This window comes from Myotis nattereri, assembly GCF_964212035.1.
Source record: "Myotis nattereri genome assembly, chromosome: 2".
NCBI lineage: Eukaryota > Metazoa > Chordata > Mammalia > Chiroptera > Vespertilionidae > Myotis > Myotis nattereri.
Window position 1 is genome coordinate 112,897,386 of NC_138076.1, and position 17,024 is coordinate 112,914,409.

At 42.5% G+C, this 17,024-nt stretch overlaps 1 protein-coding gene across 1 annotated transcript in view; it reads right to left on the reverse strand.

Annotated features, from left to right (window-relative positions):
- The window catches only part of RXFP2 (relaxin family peptide receptor 2), a 71,617-nt gene that overhangs the window by 18,033 nt on the left and 36,560 nt on the right, over nucleotides 1-17,024 (reverse strand). The window contains exons 6-10 of the mRNA XM_081083592.1: nucleotides 6,118-6,189; nucleotides 5,458-5,529; nucleotides 3,826-3,897; nucleotides 2,660-2,731; nucleotides 938-1,009 (exon numbers count right to left, since the gene is read on the reverse strand). Of these exons, the coding sequence (XP_080939718.1) occupies nucleotides 938-1,009; nucleotides 2,660-2,731; nucleotides 3,826-3,897; nucleotides 5,458-5,529; nucleotides 6,118-6,189 (360 nt within the window). The remainder of the gene's footprint in view (nucleotides 1-937; nucleotides 1,010-2,659; nucleotides 2,732-3,825; nucleotides 3,898-5,457; nucleotides 5,530-6,117; nucleotides 6,190-17,024) is intronic.

A 17,024-nucleotide genomic window follows, 5' to 3' on the forward strand; every position in this document is an offset into this window, starting at 1 on the left:
TAGGAGAAATGGCAGAAAGTGGGGGTCAGCCACCACCTGCCTTACAGAGGTGCTGAATGAGAGATGATGAGTATGAAAGTGATTCGAAAGCTGAGTGAAGCTATACAATAGAAGTCATTGATGTATTTTGTTTAGTTTTCCAGTATTCACTCTCATTATCCATGAGTAAAGTAATAAATTCTTTGTATTCCCTGAGTGGGATCATCTCTTTTCTCATTAAACATGCGTATCTGCAATCTGATTGATACATGTGCAACTTGGCAATAGCCTTATCTCTTAATTTGTTAGAGAATAGTGGTTAGGCTACTACAAATGGGTAGACTCCAACTTTTCCAATCACCCGTCAAACCAACCAACCATCATTACTAATTGTTTACTCTATTTGGAAAACTATCATTAAAACAAAATGCACATGATTTTAAGTTTTCCAGTGCAAATGTGTCAATTAATTAACCCATCTGCCTTCCAGCCCCCATAAAAATCATTGTCGGCAATCAGAATCACCAATCAGAATCTTTGGCCTATTAGAACACATTAGATGTTTTTCTCTTTAGAATTAATTTTTTTTTGAGAGAGAGAGATATCATGTGATAAATGTAATTGGCAGTAACAATCACTGGGTAGCTAGCCACTTTTCTATACATTATCTCATTTCTGAGAACATAGGTTTAGGTATGAGTTCAGCTGAGAGGATGCACAAAAATAGTGACTGTCCTCAAAAACAAGAAGAGCAGCTGAAGACCTACATGGTGGCGACTAAAGGTAAGGCTTGGACCCCTTTCAAAATAAATCAAGCTACATGGGCATTTTATAATACAGCAGTTTCAGACTAAGGCTGTAAATAAGACACTACTGTAAAATTCCTTGTCAATATTTTCTTTTGATTTTCAAATATATTGGGTAGCCCCTCATTTACCAAAGTTTATTGCATACTTACAGAACAGTGAGTGCATCGCACGACAGAAAGGTGGAATTTGTAAGATACTTTATTCCATTGCCTTCCAAATCCCTAAAAGTCATGGAGGAATTACATATTTAACATTTTTGCACAAATTGTATGCCTAGAGGCACTTTTTGTTGATACAACTGTTCTGATATTTATTTTTACTTCGTTTCAATTTTTATGCTTCCCTCCTAATTACTGCAGTTAGTATAATTCATATTATGCTTCTTTTTTCCTTTCAATTGATGTTAGAACTTAATAAAATTGAGGGAAAGGGCAGCCCAACATTTAGTGAGTATTTATCTATGCTGGATACCATGCTGTTCATGAGTCTAATATTACCCCCATAATAGCAGTAGCTGCCATTTATTGGATTTTTATGCTGTCAGGTACTATTTTGAGTACATACATTGATATTATCACCCCCATGTCATATGTGAGGAATCTGAGTTTCTCAGAAATTCACTTTTCTTCTGGTTAAATGGCTAGAAAGTGGTAGAACTTCCCTTCTAATCCATATCTGTCTGACTGTAAAGCCTTGACATTTAACCATTGTGTAATAGATAGTTATATCTTATATTCCACCAATATTGTCTTTATTTTGCTGAAGGAGAAACTCAGACCTAAGTTATCTTCCAAATCCTAAATATCAGAGTTAGGATATATATATCCTGATTTGCAGGATGGAAAGTGGCCATTTTTTCTACTATGCCTCAGTGAGCCCTTTATGCCATAAAAGCCTTTTGATAACAGGCATATAAGTAAATACACAGTAAGTATACACAAGGCCACCTACTAGTATTGTCACAAGTAATTCTCAGGCCAGTTAAGAGAGAATCAATAATTTAGGTACTAAATTTTATCATTTTGTGGGCTTTAAGTCTCCTGATTTGATGTGAGAAGAGTTCTAGTGGACTTTCCCAGTGTAGGAAATGGCTACCTGTGACCACACTGCCTACCTCAGGAAACCATGAGGATAAATGTGAATAAAGAATGGTGGGTAGTGGTGGTGAAGCCATGAAGGAATTTAAATGAATGATTAAACAAGTATTGATTAAAATCCAACAAAGAGTTGAAATAGTTTAGCACTTTCATTTAACTGAGTTTTGTTGAGCTCCTAATATGTGCCAATCATTGTTCTAATCATAGTTGGGTTTCTGCCCTCATGAAATTTCTAAAAGGGTAGGGGACACACAGTAAACCAGTGGTTCTAGTACTGTGAAGTAGGTGTGCAGGCTAGAAACTGGGTGGCATAGTGGAAGTCTGTTCTTGGCATAAAGGGAGCAAAGAGGCAGCCACTGAAATTGGTCAGTGTGTCAAGGATGGCTTCCTGGACGTGATGTTTAAGGGAACTTTTGAAGGGAATTAGAGTTAACCAAGAGAATAAAGGAGCAAGACTTTTCAAGTCAACCATGTGTGCTGGGGGAAGTGACTGTTGGTGCGTGTGTAAAGAAGGCATGAAAGCGGAGGGGCAGGTAGAGACCAGATAGGTGAAGGAGGGAAATGATGGTTCCCAGGTGCTCAAGGAGGAGGTATGAACTTGAACCTCACACGCACTGGAATTCTCAAAAGATTTTTAAACCAGAAAGTAACAGGATCAGATTTTAGTTTTGGGAAGAAGAACATAGATGAATTTTTATGTAACTATGAATTAACTTCAAGGCTAGCTTCCTCAAACTGTGCAAATAACAAACTAACGCCTACATGCATACTCACATCCAGTTAAGTTGAGGCATTTGGGCACACATCTGCTTGGGAAGGGCTTCTAAGTAGTTATTAACCATAGACCTTTACACAAAAAAGATGTTGATTAATGTTGTACACTTGAAACTAGTAACCAATATTGGATTGTATACTAACTATACTTAAATTAAAAAAAAAACTTTTTAAGAGAAGCAATGATATGCCACTATAAGAGCAGTATTTTTATTATTCTTATAATATGGAAACTTGTATTCTAAAATTGATTTATTAGGATGAAGACTATCAACATAACTTCCTCTTCAAAATGCTGTCTAGATATGTGTGTGGCACGGAAAAGGAAACCAATGTCAAAGAAGCTATGTGTGCATCAGTATGACATATAACCTGAGAATAAATGTTATACAATTTAATTTATGAGATGAAATAAAACATATATTAGGTGATAATTTTTCTTGTAAACTCCAAATTTACAATCATTTCCAGCACTGCTCATCCAAAGTTTCTTCTTAAGGGAAACATTCATCATTTACAATATTAAAGAGCTACACTGGAATTAAATCTAAGAAGTGATGTAGGGGATATTTGGTCAAAGAAAACAACTCATGAGCACGTTAAGCTGCACAATTAATTTGTGATATTGTGCCCCCCCCCCCTGACAAATGGATAAATAATGATGTCATCTGATTAACTGCAAAGGGACATAATAGACCCCTGCTGATAGATCATTATAATCTATTAATAAACAGTGACAACCTAAGTATGAGAGTGACTCTGTTGGTAGGGCAAATATTTTGGCATTTCAGTGACTCTTGGTGGGCAAGGGCACATCTACCTCTGTTAAAAATGTAGTTGGGACTAATCTTCTAGGAGATTCCACCCAATTTATATGTAGTTAGGAGATAACAATGAACATTATCTTTGATCAACCACTGAAAATGTAAACATGCCTTAGGACTAAAAGAAAGGAAAGGAGATAAAAAAAATCAACTGGTAGGCTTAAAATATACATGAACCCTGGCCAGAAAGTAGCAACAGTAATTGTGACTGCAAATACAGGAGAGATTTTGACTAATAAAGATCATAGTGGGCTTGATTTTTCTAAAGTTCTTTTTGTAAGCTGGTGTTAGATGTCATTGCAATGTACAGAGAGATGTATTGAAAGGGAGGTGAATACTTACAGAAAAAACAAGGAATTTAATCCAGCAAATAGCTGCTGTGAAATTCTGGTTATTGGATTGTCATCTAGAATTCTGACAAAACAGATCACAAACATTTCCAATGTCAGAGATATTTTTGAAGTAAAATCAGGAAAAATTAAAGGCCTGTGACAATCCTGCCTCTGTCCAACACCTGCTGTCCCCCTTTCTGTCCCCTCACACTAGGCTTACTCATCTCCAAGAGAGCCTTCCCTTCACCCTGTGGTAAGGCAGCTCTTTTCTCCCAAAGCCCAGCCCAGCAATGAGCAAGTCCATATTGATGGACTTTCAGACCCAAGTTTTACCCTTCACCTCTGGACACGTGGGTCACACACAAGCTACTTTAATTTACTCAATGGCTGAACTAGGAATCCCTAAAGCTTTGACCCACTAATTGACTAAATAAAGAATGAATTGAAAAAAATGTTTAGGAAATCACAAATGGTTCCATAGTCTCACAGTATTTAAATGATGTATTTAATGGTGTTGATACAAATAAATTCATTAGGAACTTAGAGGATGAAAGAGTGAAAATATTTACATGTTCAAATTACGGTTTTTAAGTCTATATGGTATTTCTTAGGAAAAAAAAATAGGCTAAGGGGAAATATGCCTTCTTTTCTTTTGTTGCTTTTGAAGCCAAATACCATTTCCTCTTATTGCCAGAAGTTCTTGAGGATCTAGAGAAGGGAGTCACATTCATTGTGCTAATTGAGCAGCTACTATATGCCAGGCACAATGCATATGGCACTTTACATATGTCATGCAAGCCAGTCCTCATAACATCGCTCTTAAAAAGGAATTAGGATTTCAGTTAACAGATGAGGAAAAGAGGCCTAGGAAGAGTAAGAAAGTTACCTGCAATATTAAGCCTGGGACCACAGTTTATAGAGGGTCTGGGTAAAATTGAGGCCCTGATATTTTCAGTTAAGCCTGGGTGAACTATGGAAAATGGGCAAGCAGACACAGAGTGCCTTCTAATTGCCCTTTGTTCATTTCCCTGATGAAACACAGACATCTGAGGTGAGACCCCTTGGGGTGAAGTTGATGGCTCAGCCGTGAAAGTAGTGACACACCAAAAGCCACTATACACTCAGACTTTTCTATGAGTGCTCTGGAAACCCAAAAAATTCTTAACGTGCTTACTTTCTAGACCAGTGGTTTTCCACGGAGGGCAATTTCTCTCCCAAGGGACATTTGGGAGTGTCTGGACACATTTTTGGTTGTCAACCTCAGGCAGCTAGTACTACTGGCATCTAATGAGGTCGAAGTAGAGGCCACAGAGGCTGCTAAACATCCTAAAATGCACAAGGACATTACCTCCTCCCCCAATCAAAGAATTATCTGGTACTACATGCCGATAGAGCTGAGGTGAGAAATGCGGCCCTAGGTAAACACTGGGTGGATAGAAGCCTCAGCAAGCCCAGTTCTGGGCTCAGAGGTCAACCTGCAAGGGCATGGCACCAGTTATTTTCACACAGCTACCACTCAAGTGCTCCAGATTATGTGACAACTAGAAAAATAAGTATAGTAAACAAGATACACAAATAGATGGAAACTGTGAACACTGATAAATATCATTAAGATTGGGCCAGGAAAAGCTAGAATACTTACAGCCAAGTTAGCTGATGCAGGTCCTTGAACACTCCAGGTCTGAGGGCTGTAATGCAGTTGTGGTTGAGATATCTACAAATAGCATGAGTGAGCGAATTAGGTAAATTCATGACCCCATTTTAGTCACGTGAATTAGAATATGAGCCATTGATGATGACCATGAAGCACGGGCACCTGTTTCTAAAAGCATTTTACTAAGGGGGAGGGGGAAAGCGAGGGACAACAGGAGACACAGATAGCCACAAGCTTAGTGTGTGCAACACCACAGTCAGGACCAGGAAAGTGGCCCAAAATAACATGTCGAGATTTTATATTTTAGAATAAGAGTAGAATAAACATAGGGATTATGATTTTTTGCTTTTGTCCTTTTTGGTCACATCCTTAGTAGACTCGCATTTTAAGAAAGTGTATAGGTAAGTTAGCATGGGTTAGAAAAAATAAAAAGCCAAAATATTGTGGAAATGACCCAAATTTGAGTAGACAAGGTTAAGGAGAGCCTCTAAATCTTACTTTCAATGTAGTAACTAATCTAAGCCCTTTGTAATAATGTAATTTTCTCATTTCTCTACAACTAAGTCACACCTTTCAAAAGTACCATTCTACCCTTTTAATCATTACTTAAAATTATACTCATAACATAATTATAAAGAGATTACTCACAATATTTGCAGATTATGTAATCCAAAAAATGCTTTCCAGGATATGTGTCTAATGCAATTATGCTGAAGAAATCTGGTGGGAATAAGATAGAAGAGTCACGTGATCATGGTTTGCGTGCTTCATCAGGTTGCTGAATGTGTGATCCACTTTCTTTCCCTACAGACATTTATGAAATTGGCTTATGAAATCTCAAGTCCAACTCCCATATGGGAATGTGAAGACATTTCTAAGGACAGATGGTTGAGAACCAGCTGATACCTGCTGACCCTGTAGAGCCCATACAGTGAGACTGGGGCATCTCTGGGATGTACCACTGAACTCTGGTGTGACATTTAGAGGGAACTCGTTCTGTTTTTGCAAATGGGAACCTCGGCAGTCTTTCTGCTCTGACCTGCAGGGGTGCTCACCATGAGAAACCAGCCAGTCTCTCACAGCCAAGTTCTACTGCAAACTCCTCATTTCTCTTTGCTCTATTCCCACAAAATTAAAAATTAAAAAATAAGAGGGCAAGTTTTATTCATTTCTATATTGAGATGCAGAGTGAGAAGCACAAGGCAAGTTGGCGAAGTGCTTGAGGTCCAAAAAAACACCAGAGGTTGAACTGGGCCTAGTTCACCAATTTCAACTTGCCAGTCATGATTTACTTTTTAAAAAATTCTTTATTGTTTAAAGTATTACGTATAGTATCACATAAATCTCCCTTTAACCCCATTGACCTCCCCCCGGCCACCCCTACCCCCCAGCACATGTCCTCAACTCCCTAGTGTCTGTGCCCATTGGTTACGCTTATATGCATATATACAAGTCCTTTGGTTGATCTCTTACCCGCACCCCCTGCCTTCCCTCTAAGGTTTGACGGTATGTTCGATGCTTCTCTGTATCTATTTAAAATATATATATATTAGAGAGGAAGGAAGAGGGATAAAGAGTTAGAAACATCGATGATAGAGAAACATCGATCAGCTGCCTCCTGCACACACCCTACTGGGGACGTGCCTGCAACCAAGGTACATGCCCTTGACCGGAATTGAACCTGACCCTTTAGTCCACAGGCGGACGCTCTATCCACTGAGCCAAACCAGTTAGGGCTGGATCTATTTTTGTTCATCAGTTTATGTTGTTCTATGACTGGCTTATTTCGCTTAGCATAATGTTCTCCATGTTCATCCATGCTGCTGTGAATGGTTAAAAGTTCTTTCATTTTTACAGTAGTGTAGTATTCCATTATGTAGATGTATCACAGGTTTTTAATCCATTCATCTGCTGATGGGCATGTGTGCTGCTATGAACATTTGAACATGTGCCCTTTCTGATTGGTGTTTCTGATTTCTTGGGATATATTCCTAGAAGTGGGATTACTGGTTCAAATGGGAGTTCCATTTTTAATTTTTTGAAAAAACAGCATACTGTTTTTCACCAATCTGCATTCCCACCAGCAGTGCACAAGGGTTCCTTTTTCTCTGCATCCTCTCCAGCACTTGTCATTTGTTCATATGTTGATGATAGCCATTCTAACAGGTGTGGGCTTGGTTCCTCATTGTTGTTTGATTTGCATATTTCAGATGATTAATGACTTTGAGCATGTTTTCATATGTCTCTTGGCTTTCTGTATGTCCACTTTCAAAAAGTATCTATTTAAGTCCTTTGCCCATTTTTTTTTATTGAATTATTTATCTTCCTTCTGTTAAGATGTATGAGTTCCCTATAAATTTTGGAGTTTAAACCATTATTGGGTATAACATTGGATAATATGTCCTCCCATGCAGTGGGCTTTCTTGTTGTTTTATTGATGGCATCTTTTGCTGTGCAAAAGCTTTTTATTTTGATGTAGTCCCATTTGGTTATTTTCTCCTTAGTTTCCATTGTCCTTGAAGCTGTATTGGTAAAGATATTGCTACAACATATGTCTGATATTTTGCTGCCTATGGATTCTTCTAAGATATTTATGGCTTTCCATCTTATGTGTAAGTTCTTTATTCATTTTGAGTTTATTTTTGTGTATGGTGTAAATTGGTGGTCTAGTTTCATTTTTTTTGCATGTATCGGTCCAATTTTCCCAACACGATTTATTGAAGAGACTGTCTTGACTCCATTATATGTTCATGCCTCCTTTGTCAAATATTAATTGAACATAATGGGTCGATTTCTGGGTTCTCTGTTCTTTGTTCTGTTCCATTGGTCTATGTCTGTTCTTGTACCAGTACTAGGCAGTTTTGAGAATAGTGGCTTTGCAATATAGCTTGATACCTGGTAATGTGATCCCTCCAACTTTGTTCTTCTTTCTCAAGATTGCTGTGGCTATTCAGGATCTTTTTTTTTGTTCCATGTGAATTTTTGGAGACTTTGTTCTAGATCTGTGAAATATGCCTTTGGTTTTTTAGTGGGGATTGCATTAAATCTATATATTGTTTTAAGTAGTTTGGACATTTTAATGATGTTGATTCTACCAATCCATATACATTCTTCCATTTGTATATGTCTTCCTCTATCTCTTTTTGCAATTTCCTGTAGTTTTCTGAGTACAGGACTTTTACCTCCTTAGTTAAGTTTATTCTTAGGTATCTTAATTTTTTTGGTGCAATGGTAAGTGGGATTGTTTTTTTGTTTGTTTTGTTTGTTTCTCTTTCTGTGAGTTCATTATTGGTGTATAAAAAAGCCATAGATTTCTGGGTGTTAATTTTGTATCCTGCTACATTTTCTAATTCATTTATTAAATCGAGTAGTTTTTTTATGGAGTCTTTAGGGTTTTCTATGTACAATATCATGTCATCTGCTAATAATGACAGTTTTACTTCTTCTTTTCCAATTTGGATGCCTTTAATTTCTACTTATCTGATCGCTATGGCTAGCACTTCCAGTAGTACTATGTTGAACAGGTGAGAGTGGGCATCCCTGTCTTGTTAATGTTCTTAGGGGAATTGGTTTTAGTTTTTGCCCTTGAGTATAATGTTGGCTGTAGATTTGTCATATAAGCCTTTTATTAGGTTGAGGTATGATCCCTCTATTCCCACTTTGCTGAGGGTTTTAATCAAGAAAGGATGTTTGATTTTGTCAAATGCTTTTTCTGCATCAATTGATATGATTATGTGATTTTTATCTACCAATTTGTTTACGTGATGCATCAAGTTTATTGATTTGTGGATGTTGCAGCATCCTTGCATCCCTGGAATAAATCCCACTTAATCATGGTGCATTATCTTTCTAATGTAATGCTAGATCTGATTTGCTAGAATTTTGTTGAGGATTTTAGCATCTATGATCATTAGATATATTGGCCTGTGATTCTCTCTTTGTAGTGTCTTTATCTGGTGTTGGGATTAGGGTAATGCTAACTTCATTGAAAGAGCTTGGAAGTGTTCCTTCTTGAATTTTTTGAAATAGTCTGAGGAGGGTAGGTATTAGTTCTTCTTCTTTTTTTTTAATTAAATCATTATTGTTCAGATTATTACATTTGTTCCTCTTTTTTCCCCCCCATAACTCCCCTCCTCCCAGTACCCGCCCCACCCTCCGCCCTCACTCCCCAACCACTGTCCTCATCCATAGGTGCACGATTTTTGTCCAGTCTCTTCCCGCATCTACCACACCCTTTTCCCCCCCAAGAATAGTCAGTCCATTCCCTTTCTATGTCCCAAATCTACACTAATAAAAGAGAAAAATGGTAATTGGCGTACGGCGATACCTTTTTCATTGGCTAATCAGGGCTATATGCAAATTAACTGCCAACTAAGATTAGCAGTTAACTGCCAACTAAGATTGGCAGTTAACTGCCAACAAGATGGCGGCTAATTTGCATATGTAGGCACAATGCAGGGAGGCGAAAGGGAAAGCAGGAAGAAGACCCCTGCCACTGACAGTGATCGGAAAACCGGGGAGAGCTAAGAGCTGGGGGGCAGGGCAAAGCCGGCCCTGGGGCCGTCTTTGCCCTGCCCCCCAGCCATGATCAAAGAATCAGGCGCCTTTGCCGCCCTGGCCAGTGATAGCAGGAAGTAGGGGTGGAGCCAGCGATGGGAGCTGGGCACAGTCGAAGCTGGCAGTTCCAGGAGCTAGGGGTTCCTTGCCTGGGCATAAAGCGAAGCCCACAATCGTGGCCACTGCAGGTCCCCGCTGCCTGGGCTGGATGCCTAGGCCAGAGGTGTCAGGCCTGGGCAGGGGCGGAGCCTGCAACCGCGGGGAGCTGGGGGTCCCCTGCCCAGGCCTGACACCTCTGCTGGAGGCCTCAGGCCTGGTCAAGGGGCCGATCACCGGAGGGTGATGAGGGTCAACTCCTCTGGCTGAGGCATCAGGCCTGGGTGGGGGGCGGAGCCGGGGATTGGGGAGATATGATGGTCCCCCTTGCCCAGACCTGAAGCCTGGGTCAGAGGCGTCAGGCTTGGGCGGAGGGTGGAGCAAGCCATCAGAGGGAGATGGGGGTCCCCTGCCCAGGCATGATTCCTGGGCCAGAGGCCTCAGGCCTGGGCGGGGGCCAGAGCCAGTGATCGGGGGGAGATGGGGGTCCCCTGTTAAAGCCTGACAGCTCTGGCGGAGGAGTCAAGCCTGGGCAAGGAGCCGATCAGGCGATCGGAGGGTGATGGGGGTCAACGCCTGAGGGCTCCCAGTATGTGAGAGGGGGCAGGCTGGGCTGAGGGACACTCTCCCCCCACCCCCAACACCCAGTGCACGAATTTCATGCACCAGGCCCCTAGTTCTATTATAATCACCAGTTCATTCTGTTCATCAGATTATTTATTCACTTGATTCTTAGATTCACTTGTTGATAGATGCATATTTGTTGTTCATAATTTGTATCTTTACCTTTTTCTTCCTCTTCCTCTTCTTAAAGGATACCTTTCAGCATTTCATATAATCCTGGTTTGGTGGCGATGAACTCCTTTAGCTTTTCCTTATCTGTGAAGCTCTTTATCTGGCCTTCAATTCTGAATGATAGCTTTGCTGGATAAAGTAATCTTGGTTGTAAGTTCTTGGTATTCATCACTTTGAATATTTCTTGCCACTCCCTCCTAGCCTGCAAAGTTTCTGTTGAGAAATCAGCTGACAGTCGTATAAGTATTCCCTTGTAGGTAACTGAGTTTCTTTCTCTTGCTGCTTTTAAGATTCTCTCTTTGTCTTTTGCTCTTGGCATTTTAATTATGATGTGTCTTGGTGTGGTCCTCTTTGGATTCCTTTTGTTTGGGGTTCTCCGCGCTTCCTGGACCTGTAAGTCTATTTCTTTCACCAGGTGGGGGAAGTTTTCTGTCGTTATTTCTTCAAATAGGTTTTCAATATCTTGCTCTTTCTCATCTTCTGGCACCCCTATAGTTCTGATGTTGGTACTCTTGAAGCTGTCCCAGAGGCTCCTTACACTATTTTCGTATTCTTTTTTCATTTTGCTTTTCCGCTTGGGTGTTTTTTGCTTCTTCGCATTTTGAATCTTTGACTTGATTCTTGCGCTCCTCTGGTCTGCTGTTGGGTGTCTGTTTAATATTCTTTATTTCAGTCAGTGTATGCTTAATTTCTAGTTGGTTCTTTATCACAACATCGAGGGTCTCATTAGATTTCTTGAGGATCTCACTACATTTATCGGCAGTTTCTAGAAAATTATTGAAAGACCTTAAAATTGCAGTTTTTAGCTCTATATCCTCCATTTCTGTCATGTTTCTTTGTCTACGCATTTTTTATGCTTTCTTGGTGCACCCCCTTGTGGTCTTTGTGTGCAGTCTTGTTGTAGTTAAGCCTTGATTGTTGTCGTCAATACTGGGGGTGATTTGACCTCCAGGCCAACTGGCTATGAGAGTCAGCTGTGTCTGCAGTGGGAGAACTTCTGTGCTGGATCTCTAGGGCAGTGCTAATCTAGCGTTTGCCTGAGGCTATCCGGCAAATGGCTCTGTGCAGGGCTTGGGCGGGGCGGGTCCCCAGGGATCTACAGGGCAGGCGTAGCGAGTAGTTATGGCTGCTCTCAGTTCCGTCCCTAGGGGCTCTGCCTCACAGAGTCCCAGCAACCACTGCAAACCTTGGAGAGAAAGCTGCCTTCGAGTTCCGACCGAAGCCAGACAGTCCTGCTTCTCCCGTTTGAGTCTGTGTCCCTAGAGACTCACCCGGATCTGGAGCTCAGAGTCTGCGACTCCCTCCCTATTGAAAACAACAACCGCGCCCTCCACCGCCAGCCTGCTCCGCGCGCACTCCGCACCTTAGTATTTCACTTCAGCACTGTGCCTCCTCTGAGTCTGGGTATGATATTCTCTTTCCTCCTAGTTGTAGAATTTCCACTCAGCCAGCCTTCCCGTGGTTCTGGATGATGTCCGTTTCGTCTTTTAGTTGTATTTTTGATTGGTTGTTCGAGGCAGCAATCTCTGGCATTAACCTATGCCGCCATCTTGGTTTTTCTCTAGTTCTTCTTTGAATGTTTGGTAAAACTCCCCCGTGAAGCCGTCGGCTTTTGTTTGCTGGAGGTTTTTTGATTACTGCTTCAGTTTCTTCCATAGTTATACGCCTATTTATATTTTTTGATTCTTCCTAATTGAGTTTTGGAAGGTTGTGTTCTTTTAGGAATATGTCCATTTCTTCTAGGTTGACCAGTTGTTCATAGTATTTTTTTTTTTTTTTTTTTTTTTTTTACAATTCTTTGTATTTCTGTGGGATCTGTTGTTATTTTGCCTCTTTCATTTTTGATTTTGTTTATTTGGGTCATATCTCTCTGCTTCTTGGTGAACCTGGCTAGAGGTTCATCAATCTTGTTTATTCTTTCAAAGAACCAGCTCTTGGTTTTATTGATCTTTTGTATTGTTGTTGTTGTTTTTAAATCTCTATGTCATTTAATTCTGCTCTGATCTTTATTATTTCCTTCCTTCTGCTCACTCTGGCCGAGCAATGCCTGTGGCTGCAGAGGTGGGTCAGCAGGAGGGTCGCATACCCAGAGAGTCACTGGGAGGCCCAGTCATTGGGAAGCCTGTGGCGGCAGTGGTGGACTGGTGGGAGGATCACACACTGTGGGACTCCCAGGAGCCTGTGGCTGGAGAGGCTGGAGTCCCAGTCTCTGTGGGCCTGCAGCTGAGGTAGCAAGTCTCTGGCCAGAGTGGCTGTAGGGTCTTGGGTGTTGTCTGAGGCAGGTCTGGACGGTGGTGAGGCTCGGCTCCTAGTCACAGCAGCTCTCCCCTTCAAGATGGCATGTTTTCTTTGCCAGCACTGGCCGCCTGGGAGTGCTTGCAGTGGTGACAGGGGCTACCCATCTAAGAGAGCCCGGTCCACCATCCCCTGAAAGTCCTGCAGGATCTAACTCTCTCTCTCTCTCTCTCTCTCTCTCTCTCTCTCTCTCTCTCTCTCTCCATGTCCACACACTCCCCTTTAGCTCCCTCACTGCTGTCTTGCCCGTCACCATCTTTTTTCCCCAGTCATGAATTACTTAACCTTCAAAGCAATTTAGCAGTCTAGTATGGAATCAATAAGTACACTATCAGGAGTATCTAAGTAAACAATTTCCTTTTCCTGTGCTCATTATACAATGAGAGGTTAACCCTGAATACATATTTACCAAAGGCAATTAGGGGCAGGAAATATCCACAGAAATAATAGTAACTAATGACTACATATCTATTAAATGGTTTCCCTAGCTCTTATTTGGGTTTGATTTGGTTTCTAAAACATTATACAACACATTCTTAGTTATGATATTTCACTACGAAACTATTGGTAGGACACATATTCATTGGGCACCTGGCTGTACTCTGAATTTGCTTATACCATAATTATTACCTAGAAAAGCCTATGAATCATGAATGTGTTACAGGTATTCTAGGATATTGATGCACTCAGCCCTCTGGGTAGCTAGGTAAAGTCAAGATCAGCTTCCAGCTATAAATAAAATTGAACTTTTACCCCAAATGTTGAACAGATATTGTCATTTCTCTGTGTACCACCATGTGGGAAAGGTTGGTACTAGAGAGCACATGCTTTACATTGATAGTGATACAAAAAACATCAATTTCTGTCCTACAGAGTAACCTTGAAACCTAGTGAGTCCAGTTGTCATCCCAACCTCCTCCCCTTGCACTATTTCTGTGAAGAGACCCTTCACATTACAGCATAAATTCTGCTTTTGGTTTAAATTTCTTCTATGGTCCCTGGCTGGTGTGGCTCAGTTGGTTGAGCGTCATCCCATGCACTGAGAGATGCTGGTTTGAGTCCTGGTTAGGTTACATACCATGGTGGCAGGCTTGATACCAAGTAGGGGACATGAAGGAGGCATCTGATTGATGTTTCTCTCTCTCTCTGTGGTCTCTTTCTCTCTCCATCCCTCCCTTCCTCCCTCTCCCTTCCTCTCTCTCTAAAATCAATAAAAACATTAACAAATAAAATTCTTCTATGAATACAATGATCAATTTCTGTTGTAGCATTTACTGAGCCTGTGAAGTGATGTAATGAAAGTTAATATGATGAATTATAATAGCAAACATAAATAGAAAAAGAATATAATAATATAGTATGGGTATATTGAAGTTCCTTTAAAATATAAAATTTACTGCCTAACTAGTACTATTTACATTTTATTCAAGATAATTAATTCAAAAAGGCAATGCACATTTTACCCAAGATTGTTGTTAATCTTGAAGAGATGGGTGCTATCATGAATTGTAAATTCGACCTTGTGCTTTTATTTATTTACTAGAGGCACAGTGCACAAAAATTTGTGCACTCGGGATGGTCCCTCAGCCCAGCTTGTGCCCTCTTGCAGTCTGGGACCCCTTGGGGGATGACCACCTGCTGGCTTAGGCCCACTCCCCAGGGGATTGGGCCTAAGCTGGCAGTCAGACATCCCTCTGGCAGCCCGGGAGCCCTCGGGGGATGTCCACCTGCCAGCAGGGAGCAGGCCTAGCTTCAGTTGGACATCCTTAACGGTGCTGAGGAGGCGGGAAAGGCTCCCACCACCACCACTGTACTAGCAGCCATCAGTCTGGCTTGTGGCTGAGCAGAGCTCCCCCTGTGGGAGTGCACTGACCACCAGGGGACAGTTCCTGCATTGAGTGTCTGCCCCCTGGTGGTCAGTGTGTGTCATAGTGACCAGTCATTCCCAGTTGCTCTGCTGTTAGGGTCAATTTGCATACAGTGGGGCCTTGACTTACGAGTGTCCCGACTAATGAGTTTTTCGAGATATGAGCCGTCTCTCGGCCAATTTTTTGTTTTGAGTTGCAAGATAAAAATCGGGTTATGAGTCAGCTTCAGATACCCCACCGCTAGTTGGCACAGCAAATGTCACAGTGATCACCACAACATCAGCCCAGCATCACGTGTCTTATTCGTTCACTGTTGATTTGACATACGAGTAATTTGAGTTATGAGCTCCGTCACAGAATGAATTAAACTCGTAAGTCAAGGCCCCACTGTATTACCCTTTTATTATATAGGATAGAGGCCTGGTGCATGGGTGGGGGCTGGCTGGTTTGTCCTGAAGGGTGTCCTGGACAGCCTGGGTGAGGGGCTGAGGGCCGTTTTCAGGCTGGTCACATCCCATTCAGGGAGGGGGGGGGGGATCCTGCTGGGGTGCCTGGCCAGCCTGGGTGAGTGGCTGATGGCTGTTTGTAGGCTGGCCACAGCCCCTTCGGAGTGGGGGTCCCCGCTGGGGTGCCTGAACATCCTGGGTGAGGGGCTGATGGCTATTTGCAGGCTGGCCACAGCCCCTTCAGGGTGGGTGTCCAACTGGGATGCCTGGCCAGCCTGGGTGAGGGGCTGAGGGCCGTTTTCAGGCTGGCCACACCCCCTTCAGGATGGGGGGTCCTGCTGGGGTTCCTGGCCAGTCTGGGTGAGGGGCTGATGGCTGTTTGTAGGCTGGCCAAGGCCCCCAGTGGGGACCCTTACCCCATGAGGGTGTGGCCATCCTAGGTGAGGGGCTGATGGCTGTTTGCAGGCTGGCCACAGCCCCTTCAGGCTGGGGGTACCTGTTGGGGTACCTGACCAGCCTGGCTGAAGGGCTGATGGCTGTTTTCAGGTTGGCCACAGCCCCTTCGGGGGGGGGGTGCCTGCTGGGGTGCCTGGCCAGCCTCAATGAGGGGCTGATGTCTCTTTTCAGGCTGGGCGCAGCCCCTTCAGGGTAGGAGTCTACCCTGGGGTGCCTGGCCATCCTGGGTGAGGGGCTGATGGCTGTTTGCAGGCTGGCCACAGCCCCCAGCCACCCAAGCTCCCAGTGGAGATGGGCTGGAAGCAGGTATCTGGGATTTATTTAGCTTCTATAATTGAAACTTTGTTGCCTTTTGCGGACGCCACAGCCGGGCAGGGCCGGCAGGAAGCTTGGCTTCCTTCATCGCCGGGGCAACCAAGCCTCCAGCTTGCTCCAGTTCTGTGGTTGCTGGCCACCATCTTGGTTGGGTTAATTTGCATATAGTCGTTCTGATTGGCTGGTGGGCATGACTTGGGCGTAGCAAAGGTACAGTCAATAAGCATCTTTGTCTTTTACTAATGTAGATGTATTTATTTTTATTTTTAATTTTTTTGTTAATCCTCACACAAGAATTTTTTTCCCATTGATTTTGAGAGAGAGTGGAAGGGAGGGCGGGGTGGGGAGAGAGAAAAAGAGAGAGAGGAACATTGATATGAGAAACATCAATCTGTTGCCTCTCTTTCACGCCATCCTGACTGGGAATCCAACTGGCACCTTGGTATGTGCCCTGACTGGGAATCGAGCTCACAGTCTTTTGGTGTACAGGACAATGCTCCAACCAACTGAGCCACCCATCCAGAGCTATATGACTCACCTGATGTGTACAGTCTAACTGCCTTCACTGACACAAGTTAAGACTCCATCTCCTTAAATAATAAAGAGCTTCTAAGTGTATTTAGTCAGCTTGTTGGCACCTGAGAAAGAACTGGAGTCTTACGTGCCCTGTCTCAGACTCAGGTGCCAAATTTTTACTCTATTCTCTAGCATCCCCTTTCTTCTTTGA